The 12,256-nt window shown below is 40.1% G+C and overlaps 1 protein-coding gene across 2 annotated transcripts in view; it reads left to right on the top strand.

Annotated features, from left to right (window-relative positions):
- KCNB2 (potassium voltage-gated channel subfamily B member 2) overlaps positions 1 to 12,256 on the top strand; it is a 239,305-nt gene extending 227,049 nt beyond the window's left edge. For both annotated transcript variants that reach the window (XM_081013330.1, XM_081013331.1), the window contains one exon: positions 2,586 to 12,256. In XM_081013330.1, coding sequence (XP_080869456.1) covers positions 2,586 to 4,754 — 2,169 coding nt within the window. In that variant the 3' untranslated portion in view covers positions 4,755 to 12,256. The remainder of the gene's footprint in view (positions 1 to 2,585) is intronic.

The raw sequence follows: 12,256 nt of genomic DNA, 5'->3' as shown, positions 1-12,256 counted from the left end.
AGCTCATTACATTGACTGTGTTTTAATCATAGTGACTTAAATTTGATTATATCTTGAAAATTCTTGCATAGGTGAAAGAGATGGAGGAATTTCTGTTGTACTACATCTTTTATATTTCCATTCTTCCTGTTCCCGTTCTATATAATGATGTTCAAATTGTTCTGTTATAGTGATGGATGTGATGAAGAAGCAAATTAGGTGCACAGGAACAAAGCCAGCTTTTAATGCCAGTTAAAAATTGGAGATGTACCAACAGAGATTACTGAGATGTACTAAATATTTAACACTACGGAGAAAGAAAGGGGTTTTATTCATTCACAAATTACTTCACAAAGACAGAGTTGTATCTGGAAATATTCCTAACACTGTCCGTACAGTACTTTGCTGTCTTGTATGGGGAATGAAACGTAACTCACAACAGAGGAGATGTCTCATCTGCATGCAGAATCTCCTAGTAAAACAAAAAAGTAAAATTAACCAATATTTCTCCTGACATTAAATAATCCAAGGGAAATACTGGAAACATATTTTGTTGCCTTCTTTAAACGGGAAATATAGATTGCAAGCCACTAAAACAGTAGAAAATAAGAACAATCTTATTTTGAAAGAGAGCTGCCTTGCAGTGTAACATTAATACAGTGAAGCTGCTGTGCGAGACATCAACAATACTGTACTCAGAGCTCCCCCAACCCTGATAGCTGTGGAGCTTTTCTAACTTTTTTTTCACAGGGAGGGAACACTTCTGGCTCTTGCTACATGAATGCTTATTAAATTGGATCCCTGCTGGATCAGAGCAAAAACCAGTCTAGTCCAGCATCCTTTTCTTACAATGGCCAACCAGATGCGTATGGAAAGCCTGCAAGCCTGTTTGACTGCAATTTCCCACAAGTTGAACTAAGATCCCATTGAAATCAATGAGACAAATTAGTCATGACTTAAGACCCGTTTATTGCGATGGGTATTAAGTTCAACTAACCTATAGCACAATCCTGTCTACTCAGAGATAAGCTCCACTGAGCTCTATTGGACATACTCCCAGATGAGTACGCCTGAGACCGCAGCCAATGTACGTGGGTACTTGCTTGCACCTATGTGTTGTTGGAAACAAGATAGCTTAAAATGACCAATTTCCCAAAAATATGTATAAAAGGATATGTATTTTTGGGTACTTCATGAGTCCAAACTGAAATTCAAGGCAGAACACAGTTTGCTTTGGTACTTTTCATGGAAAACAGAAAATTACTGTTTTCTCTGAAGGGGAGAAATTGCATTTCCAAATGCTGCACTTCGGTAAATTCATTGAGCGTAACATTTTCTCACGTAATCTTAAGGCTGTCCATTTTCTTTCAGCTTTCAAATAATTGAACTAAGTGATAAAAAGTGAAATGCTGAAGGATGTTGAGCTTCTTTCTCTTCCCCCACCTCTATACTTCTTATGCTGTAACTGAAAATGATTTAAAGACTGTGGAATATGTCAGGTGATAGAACATTTCTCGGAACATGTGTCTTACTGTCTATTGTACACAATAGCTAGCATCTGAAATGTTAAAACTTTATGGAATGGAACATTGCAGTTAGGCTATTGGCCTCACAGTAATGTCCATTCCTGGGGCACTATATCCAAGTGCTCTGTCTCACCAGGTCAACTGCAATGCCCCAGTGGAGCTGTATGGTGGTTAAAGTGTTGAGCTACAGCCCGAGACGCCAGGATTCAAATCCCCACTCAGCTATGAAACTCATTGGGCACCCTTGGGCTGGTCACTGCCTCTCAGCTTAACCTACCTCACAGGGTTATTGTGATGATAAAATGAAGAAGGGGGAAATCATGTCCACTCCTTGAATGAGAGATAATTGTGCGTATGTGTGCGCGCGTGTATGCGTGTGTGTTGTGTACGTGTGTACACACTCACAAAATATCTACCAAAACTATGCCATCACATATATTTCTCTAATTTGACAAATGTTAATGATTGTTCATCTTAAGAATATGGTCTGATTTATACATATGTTTGAAGTTGGTGGATTTTTGCCAAAGCCGGTATGACTTGAACCCAAACTTCACTCCCACTGGTGGGAGCATCCTCTGAGCAGACAGAAGTTAGATTCTTTTGCTGATTTTCCCTCCTAGACCACAAGGTCCTATGAAAATATTATGTGACAGGTTGGAGGACCCTCCAGAACACTGGGAGCTGCATGGGGAAAGGGAAATTGGCGTGAGTTGCCTTGGTCACCCACTTCCACCATCAAAAGGCCAGTGTGGGCAGAAGGAGCTCTTCTGTTTGCAGAGGGTGAAGTTTTGATCCAACCCCAGTTGTTGTTCTCCAACTCCCATCAGCACTGGCCATCATGGCCAGTAGGCAGGGATTACGGGAACTGTAGTCCAGCAGCATCTGAAGTCCCAGAGATTCTTCATCCCGGATCTTGCATGAACTAATCAGGGTGACTGGGTAAAGCAGATCTTGTCTAATTGCAGTGAGATGAATATGATGACCTAAAACCTATTAATGCACTATTTCTGAGGATGAACTTCAAATATCCATTATGATTTGCTAACCACATTTTTTTTGCTTATTTTTGTTTTACAGATTTTGGCCATTGTATCTATTTTGTTCATTGTGCTGTCCACCATTGCTTTGTCACTCAACACTCTACCTGAGCTTCAAGTAATTGATGAATTTGGACAACTAAATGACAACCCCCAGCTAGCACATGTAGAAGCTGTGTGTATAGCTTGGTTCACTATGGAGTACCTTTTGCGTTTCCTGTCATCTCCAAACAAGTGGAAGTTCTTCAAAGGTCCATTAAATGTGATTGACTTGCTGGCCATTTTACCCTACTATGTCACCATTTTCCTCACAGAATCCAACAAAAGTGTGCTGCAGTTCCAAAATGTCCGCCGTGTTGTTCAGATATTCCGTATTATGAGGATACTCAGGATCCTTAAACTTGCCAGACACTCAACAGGCCTTCAGTCTTTAGGATTCACACTCAGGAGGAGTTACAATGAATTGGGTTTATTGATATTATTTTTAGCAATGGGTATCATGATATTTTCCAGTCTTGTATTTTTTGCTGAGAAAGACGAAGATGCTACAAAGTTTACTAGTATTCCTGCATCATTTTGGTGGGCCACCATCACTATGACTACAGTAGGCTATGGTGATATATATCCTAAGACTTTACTAGGTAAAATTGTTGGAGGATTGTGTTGCATTGCTGGAGTGCTGGTAATTGCTCTACCTATTCCCATCATAGTAAACAATTTCTCTGAGTTTTATAAGGAGCAAAAACGGCAGGAGAAAGCCATTAAACGAAGGGAGGCACTTGAGCGAGCAAAAAGAAATGGAAGCATTGTCTCAATGAATCTCAAAGATGCCTTTGCCCGCAGCATGGAACTGATTGATGTAGCCGTGGATTCCGGTAAGACTGAGGAAGCAGCCAACTCCAAGGAAACCCCTGACGATAACCACTTATCTCCAAGCCGGTGGAAGTGGGCCAGAAGGACAATGTCTGAAACAAGTTCTAATAAGTCCTTGGAGAATAAATATCAGGAAGTGAGCCAGCAAGATACCAACGAAAAGCTCAACAATATTGTCACAGCCTCCAGCCCCCAACACTTGAGTGCTCAGAAACTCGAAATGTTATACAATGAAATTACTAAAACTCAGTCTCAGCCTAATCTCAATGCCAACTACCAAGGCCCGTCAGCGAAACCTCCCTTATATGAGGAGGAAATTGAAATGGAAGAGGTTGTTGGGCAAGGAGAACCATCCATGTCAGGGGCCAGGGACATAGTGACGGACATGAGAAGCATTTCCAGCATTGATAGCTTTGCCAGCTGTGCAACCGATTTCACTGAGACAGATCGGTCTCCCTTGCCCCCATACTCTGGTTCTCACCTGCAGCTAAGGTTCCCACCCGACTCTGTCCATTTGGAAGACCAAAGAGCAAAGAGTTCTCAGTTTTTATCACACACCAAGGATAAAATGTTTGCCCCCAGAGACGTCACCTTTGAGTACTCCCCAGTTGATACAGCCATGAACATGGATAACGCTGGCTCCCAGTCTCTGCTTCATGGCCCTTTGCACTTTGACAGCTCCATGTTAAGTCCCAAAAGTTCTCTCAAAGGAAGCAATCCATTAAAAGCAAGGTCCCTTAAGGTTAATTTTAAGGAAAACAGAGGTGGCGCTCCACAAACGCCACCGAGCACTGCAAGGCCACTTCCAGTAACAACGGCGGCAGATTTCATGCAATCCACCCTTCCTCAGCACATCAGCACTATTCTCTTAGAAGAGAATTCACCACGCGACAGGCCCTTGCTGGGTGCTGATGCCTCCATGGTTTGCCAGAGCATTCCTAAGAAATCATCCCCTTCTCTGTTTCCAAAACAAAAGCTTTTTACTTTCCCTTCCAAAGAGAGGAGAAGCTTCACTGAAATGGATACCGGAGAAGAAGACGACTTCATGGAGATTCCTGGAATCACAAGACATGACAAAGAGCAGGATATCAAGACAAACTGCTATGGGGAAAAACACAAAGATGGGAACCATTTAACAGAAGAGCCTCGAGTCAGCTCTTCTTCCCCCAAAATCTTGGGGCAAAACTGTACACAAGACATTTACTGTGCCGGGGGGGATGTAAAAGGGGACAATAGCCAAGAAGGTCACAAAATGGAAAACCACTTGTTTTCCCCAGAAATCCATACAAATCCTGGAGAAACTGGCTACTGTCCCACACGGGAAACCAGCATGTGACTAGTCAGGAGAGCAATAATGACAAAAACTGATTTCTTAAAACCACAATTAGTAATGCCTATGAACTAAAACATGGGAAGCCTCAGAAGTAAAAAAAAAAATGTTATTTTTGCATGGCATGAAGAGTTGATTAGTTTAAGTACTGTTTAATTTAAAAGTGGAAAATCTGCTTTTTTTGTAACAAAACAGGAGAAAAAATCAGTTTAAAAAATGATGCAAGAACAGTGAGTAAAATAAAGAGCTCTTTTAGGAGCCCATATTCTGCAACGTCTGACATTTTTGGTCCTTTCACTAATGATTGTAGATAAGTCTTTTTTTAAAAAAAAAATATTTTAACTCTTTTTGCTCTTGGTTATAATGAATTTTGGGAATTTGCACATGAAAGGATGAAATGCCGATGCATGTGTTCATAATGGTGTGAAACAAGGTGCTTTGAGCCTGCAAAATGCATACATTTGTAAATAGTTTGGGTTTGTGGGGAGATCTACAGTTATCAACTATATATGGAAAATACGTTTCCCGGGACACAGGTACTTCCTTCACAGTTTGCTGCCTGGAGGATTTGTACAGACTTATGTTGCAAAATTGCAACTTCTTCTTAAAGCATCTCACCTATCTTGCTTTCTGTTTAAAAGCTCATAAAGTATAAGCTGTTTGTTTAAGTAAATGACAGTGTTTTCTCATCTATCTGTGAAGTAAATCATAGCTCAAATTCTTTTTATTTGCATAGATTTCACGGATAAATTTGCAAGTTTTGAGTAAAATTCTATTTAGACTGTGCAAGATTTAATGACCAGAAATTGAAAACTTGATATAAGAACTGCCAAAATCAAAACAAAGACAAGGACACCATTACATTACATAATAAAATTATTTCTATGGCAATAAAATGTGCCAAATGGCCATGAAAAAATGATTATTTTATATTTAAAAGCTCAAAAGTTTGTATTACAGTTACAGTTGCTGTATGCCCTATTGTTAATATCTTATTTTTTTAAATGAAGTTTTTGTGGTTGTAAGTTTGCTTCTAAAATCTCTTTAGGAGCGCTGTGGCTTTTGTCCACCACTTCTTTACCACTAGGCGCCCCAATTTTATATAATTTATTAATTTCAGAATACCAACATGATTACTCTTTCTTGAATCAACAGACAAGGATTGCTGCTTTATGAGCAAAGTTGGAAAACTCAGAGTAGACAATCTTTTCATTATGCCCAGCCTCTACTTCAATTTTGCAAAAGTGGTGTTTTATACAGACTTTGCTGTGGGCAGTTTTGCTCTATCGGGTTTTTCATATCTAATTATTGCAATTAATTAACAAATTAACAAAATCATTTGAAACTTCTGTGGATTTCTTCTTCTTCATGCTCTTCCATCACATGCATTCTATGTTAATCAATAGGATAAAAGCTCTCCTGCAATAAGATAAAACAGCATGTGAACGGAACTTTCCAAATTTTGTACCTTTTACCCAAATTCCAATAATTTCAGTAGAATAATTATTTCTGCAAATTTAAAGAAGCTGTTCAGTGCATTAAAAATATTTTCAAATCACAAAACCATATTGGACCTAATAAGCTTAATAATTTTAATTTTCTAGTAAAAGCAATATTCTAATTTGGGGGGGAGAGTTCTTCAACATAAAATCTTACCCACTTACACTGATTTTACTCACTACAGACCACTTAAAATTCATGTTAGCTTCAGCAGAATAATTTCTAATATAGCTGAGTAGAATTCAAAGTTTCTCATATGCTTTCTTAAAGGAAATTTTCCTTTAATTTCCTTTCCTTTTTTCTTTTCCTTTCTTTTTTCTATTTGGCTGCAACAGCTTTCAAAGAGAAAACTGGGCCTTATCCTGTAGCCCTCAGGTTTTGCTTTTGTAAAGAAATGTCACCATCATGTATTTAATATGTGTCTTTTGGACCAAATACCAAGCACAGCAAAAGTCATCTTTATTTTTTTCCAATTCTTAGACCCATTTTAGTACTTGCCTTTGTTTTTAAATACAGTATCTCCAGATATTTCTCTTAAGAATTAATAATGCAGTTAAATGTCATTTCTTAAAAAACAAAAAACAATGTCTGGTCATTAGGTCTCAAAATATGCATTTGTTCTTCATGGCTGTCCAGGTAATTATATTTCTGCATATGATTTAAGTTAATTATGTGGCATTCTGCTTAATCCTTTTCAATGACCTCCATTTTATTTTATGAACCTCCTTTGTTTATGTCTCTTGTTTTATTGATAGATATTCCCATGACTGAGACTAAATGCTAACTAGCTTTTAAAAGACATTGCTCTGTAATTTCTGTACTTTTTTAACACCATGCTGCCCTATTTGATCTGTCTTCATAATGACAACCATATAAAGAACAAAACCAAAGGCTAAATGAAACCTTGGGCTTCGGTTGAAAATGGGAGGTTGGTCACTGATTTCAATGAAATCCTAATTTCATTCATAATCCTTACCCAGGGAAAACACTTGTTGGCTACCATGACTGTTCTATCATGAGCTATAGGTGGAAGGATCCAAAGCTAAAATATGCTCTTTTCATATGTAATAAATCATTCCTATCTTCAGAGCCCTGCTGGTGTACCATATGAGATACATGTTGACGTTCCTTCCCATTGGCTAGTACTGGCTTAAGTCTACATATGTGTCAAGACTTTGGATTGTATCCGGTGTTAGCTATACTCAGAATAGACATTGAAATCAATGAACATGACTTAGCTTAGGTCCATTTATTTTATTGGGTCTATCCTGAATAAAACTTAGTTGGATGCAACCTTTTGTCTCCCAAGCTACGTCCATTAAGCAATAATTTGGAAGCCCTTTGCTACTGGATACAAAAATGTTCTAAGCTTATCTGAATCTGACCTCACATATGTTGTTAGGAGTAATTCCATTTGTGCCACACACAAAAATGATCATTAACACAAGAGGATGCCTTTGAGGCAAGCTCAAGAGCATGAACCTATTTTTGGATAGTGGAGAAAGAGAAGGTGTTTCATTTATTTTCATACATAAAGGGTAAGATACATTGTGTCCTCTTCCTAAAATGGGTTTAAGAACCGAAGCTTTACTAAAGATAGCATACCATCTAGATAGCCTGTAAGCAACTATATGTTCTACACTTAGTTCAGGGTAGCGAATGTGGTGCTCAAGTGACGTTGTTGGACTCCAACTCCCGTCCACCCCTGTCAGTATTGTCAGTGGTCAGAGATTATGGGAACTCTAGTCCAGCAACATGCGGAGGGCACCATGTTGGCTACCCTGTGATAGAGTGTTCCTTTCTATCTTATGGAACAACGACATCTGACATCACATTACCACTCCATGTTCATTATGGTTCTACAACATCACATAAGTCATTGTTTGTACTTCAAAAGCAAACTCAAATTACAGGTAAAAAAAACAGTGGCACCTTAAAGACTAACAGATTTTTATTATGGCATAAACTTTGTGTCCTGACTAATGCATAGTTTTGGTAACAGCATTTCCAGTATTTGGTCACAGTAAACTTGGAAAGGAAAGGAAAGGAAAGGAAATGGAAAACAACTCTCACACTACAGGAAGAAACACAGCAACAAGAGGGAGAAGGAAAGGCAAAGTACCTGTGAGTACCTAAGGCATGTTTAAAAACATACTACTGCTATGTTTAATTACCTGTTGCTTGTATAGTAAGGTAACTATTGTCACAAAAGTCAATGTGACTTTTGTTAAGTCTTTGTTAAGACTTTTGTTCCAACCCTATATTGCTTGCCCATCCACCACTATTCTTGAAACCAACATAAAAAATCCCATTCATTGCTGTTTGGGGATTGCCTGCTAAGACTGCCATCCTCTGGCTAGCTTCACCAACTGAATCCAAGTGTGATGTAGCCAAAAATGGTTGCATACTAAGAGTTTAGCAAGGATGCTCTTCTAGCTATATGACATTATAAGATAATAGTATATTTTTCAGCAGTGCTAGTCTAGGGTTCTCTTCTGCCCCATTTTCCTAAAGGGGAGACAAATGTATTCAAATATGCTAAGGGATATATTTAATAACCTGTGACTCTTTGCCACAAGTTTTCCAAAGCAACTCATTTCTCTCTACTCAGCTGATCACTGATTTGGCACTTGATCACTGATTTGGCTTTGTTCTGTGATAACTGGGAGGTGGTGTTGCTGGCAACTCACCAAGCTGAGATCGGCTGTGTACAATTGATAAATAGCTTGTCAGAGACTTGGAAGTGTTATTGTTCAGCAAGCATTGCCAGTGGTGGACACATTCACGTTTTGTGTCCCAAACCAAGTTTACACCTTTCTGTAGTGATATGTGATGTGCTTAATGCAGTTTAATACATAGATTTTCTCAGGGACAAAAAGAATTTGCACTGAATTATTCCAATGAAGCAAGCTGCAAAAGCTTGCTTACATTACAGCCGTCTGCCTAAGCTCCATTGGGTTCAAGTTCAATTGCAGCCTTACAAAGCAATCCAGCCTCCCAAACCTGGCCCACTGTGATGGAAAGAGTATGGATGTGGCAGAAGTGTCCCTCTGCTTGGCTCCGCTGGCAGCATCCTTCACCACCACAGATGTTCCCCTGGGACCTGCTGAAAGCACAGGCAGGCAGACGCTACTACCTCTGGTATCCCTGCCAGTGGTAACTAGTAGAAACTCCTGAAATGGGACATTTCTGGGGAAGGGAGGGGTGAGAAAGGAATGGAGCTGGGTCAGCCAAGGATTTGCTGGATTCAAAACCAGTCCAGGTACCAGCAGTGACTCTAATTTGGGCCTCTCTGCTATACCAGAGCTGGGGGAGGGATTGCCCTCACTTTTCACCTAGGACAGCATGAGAGGCAGGTGCTTTGGATGTGGTGGCTCCTCTCCTTCCAGGAGGGAGTTAGAATGGTTCCCTTAGTGGGTTTCATGCTCTTAATTTGTTTTTGGAACAAGGCAGTGCAAATTTATTTATTTATTTAAGCCCAGAAAGACTATACTTTGCAATTGTTTTGAGCACAGCGCATGTAAAAAAAATTCCTCCCCAAATCAGCACCTGCTTGGCTTCCTTCCTTTTTTAGCTTTTTCATGTTGGGATGCTGCCCGTCCCCATTTCCTGCAGGTTTCTGTAGCACAGGCTTCCTCAGACTCGGCCCTCCAGATGTTTTTGGCCTACAACTCCCACAATCCCTAGCTAGCAGGACCAGTGGTCAGGGATGATGGGAACTGTAGTCTCAAACCATCTGGAGGGCTGAGTTTGAGGAAGCCTGCCAGGTGCACAGAAGTATGCCTGGCATTTTCGTAATAGCTGGGGGTTTGTTTCAATGTGCTGATGCCTAAAGGCTACTTTCTTGTATCCCCCCTATGTGCCTGAGCACTTTGGGGACTTTTGTTTAGGGACTTGACTCTTCCCATTCCTCTTTTACATATGCATAAGTATCAAGCTACTAATCTTTGGTCAAGCCCAGTGTCATAGCAGCAGTGAAATGGAGGTTCTTCCAGATAAACAAATATGTGCATGCCACCTTGGCAGCTCACTTACTATGAGAAATATCAGAAGAGCTGCACACACCCCTTTCCCACCTTTGCTTCTTAAAGCACAGCACAAACACACAGAGAGAAAGGTGCCCTGAGGATCAACAAATCCCTGGAATGTATTGCAACACAATATGAAAAGCAAAACTGGCAAATCACATCACACACACACACACGTGGCGTTCTTTCTGTTCATGCATGAATCTGTTTGGATCCTAGCCAATGCAGCCTCTCACCTTTATTATAACGAGTGAGCAATCTTCAAAGAGGACACAGTGGTCTAAGTAATTGCTCCCAGGGACAGAATGTAGCACTCAAAATACTGTTCATTAAGTGTCAAACTCTACTGAGACAGCAAGCAGTATTAGTATGGAGGCAGCAATTCTGTACACTCACATTATGTAACAAGGTGATCAGCCTTCCACAGTCTGGGGCCCTCCAGATGCTGTTGGACTCCCGTCAGCCTTAGCCAGCATGGCCAATGGTCAGGGATTATGGGAGTTGTAGTCCAAAAATATTATAGGCATAGGGCTGATCAAAATCCAACTCCACAGAAGCCACAGCTGGCCATGAAAGCAAATGGGCTGCTGCTCTCTTGGAGCTGCTTCTGATTTATAAGAAACAAGACCACAACCTGCCTGCAGAGTGTTTTCTGCCCATGTCTTAAATGTAAATGGCTACTACATAAGTGGACAATGATGGAAAATCAGCTTCTCAACCATGTATATTTATGTCCTGAAAAAAGTGTGGATAGGCTTTTCTCCATATTGGGTGTTACATGAAATTATTATTTAATTTTTCCACTGTCTCCCTGTATGTTCACTTCATCATGCTGCTTACACAGGGAGGTTTCAGATTTGTTCTCACAATAGGGATGGAATCTTGGGTCCAAAGATCCCCACGTGATGGCAGAAAGAGCTTCTGTTCACCTTAAGGGTGCTGTTTTGCTTTTGAGAGGGTCCCCCTGGAGTGGCTTCTCCCGAGCAAGCTACAGCCAGATGAAAAATCAGCACAGCCGTGTGTCAATGGAAACACTTTCTGCTTGCACACAGGGATCTCTGAGTAAGCCAGCCCTCAAAAAGCAATATCCAAAGCCAAGCTGAAACTAAAAGATCGGTTCATTTACTGTGGGTTCAGGCAAAGTGGTTTCCTGTCTGTCTAGGTCAGAGTATTGGAGAGAGAAAGAATTGCATCCCACATCCCTGGGCGGAGGGCAGAGTTTTAGTGTTATTCCTCTATATATTCTCAGAGCTTTAGCCACGTTCATCATATGCAAGTCAGTGCCAGCCATGCAGATAAAAATCTAAACATTTAGAGATCAGTTTTCAGTAACAAACAGCACTCAGCACTTAGCCTGTTGCATTGAGATAACTGTAAATAACCACTCAATATGTACTGTTTCATGTTTATCAGTTAGATGTTATCTCCCATATTTGTTTCATATCTACAGTAGCATGGACTGAGTTTACTTAACAATGTTTTCTTCTATGGACGCTACAAATACTGTGGTGGAGGAGGGAAGCACAACAGTATTTTTAAAAATTGTACTGGCACAATAGCTGTGTCTTTACTATCGCTCAGTTTTGAACGAATGGCAGCATTTCACTGTAAACTGCTATACTAACAACATATTCTCCTTTTTAAAAAACAAAGCATCCTTTTGGGATAGGAGATATGTGCATATATGATAAGTCTCATTTAATCTCATTCATCTGCCTTTACAAAATGCCCCATCCAAAATGGGAGAGTCTGCTGCTTTTGTTGTATATATTACTTCTATTTTAGGGATGGAGCAGGACTGAAAATTACAGTGTTCTTGTAAGGGCATTTTGCAATGGTAACAGCATCATGCATGCTTTGTTGCATCTTTGTATTTACTAGAAATGTCTTGTTTTCACCTTTTATTTTTCTGTAGAGAGCATACCACTTTAACTCCCCACCCCCACCCCTCCGCTGTCCATCTTGCACCATTAATAGAAC

Source organism: Podarcis pityusensis (genome assembly GCF_964106645.2).
Source record: "Podarcis pityusensis genome assembly, chromosome: 7".
Taxonomy (NCBI): domain Eukaryota; kingdom Metazoa; phylum Chordata; class Lepidosauria; order Squamata; family Lacertidae; genus Podarcis; species Podarcis pityusensis.
The sequence above is the reverse complement of the archived record's forward strand: the minus strand, read 5'-3'. Positions and strand labels throughout refer to the sequence as shown.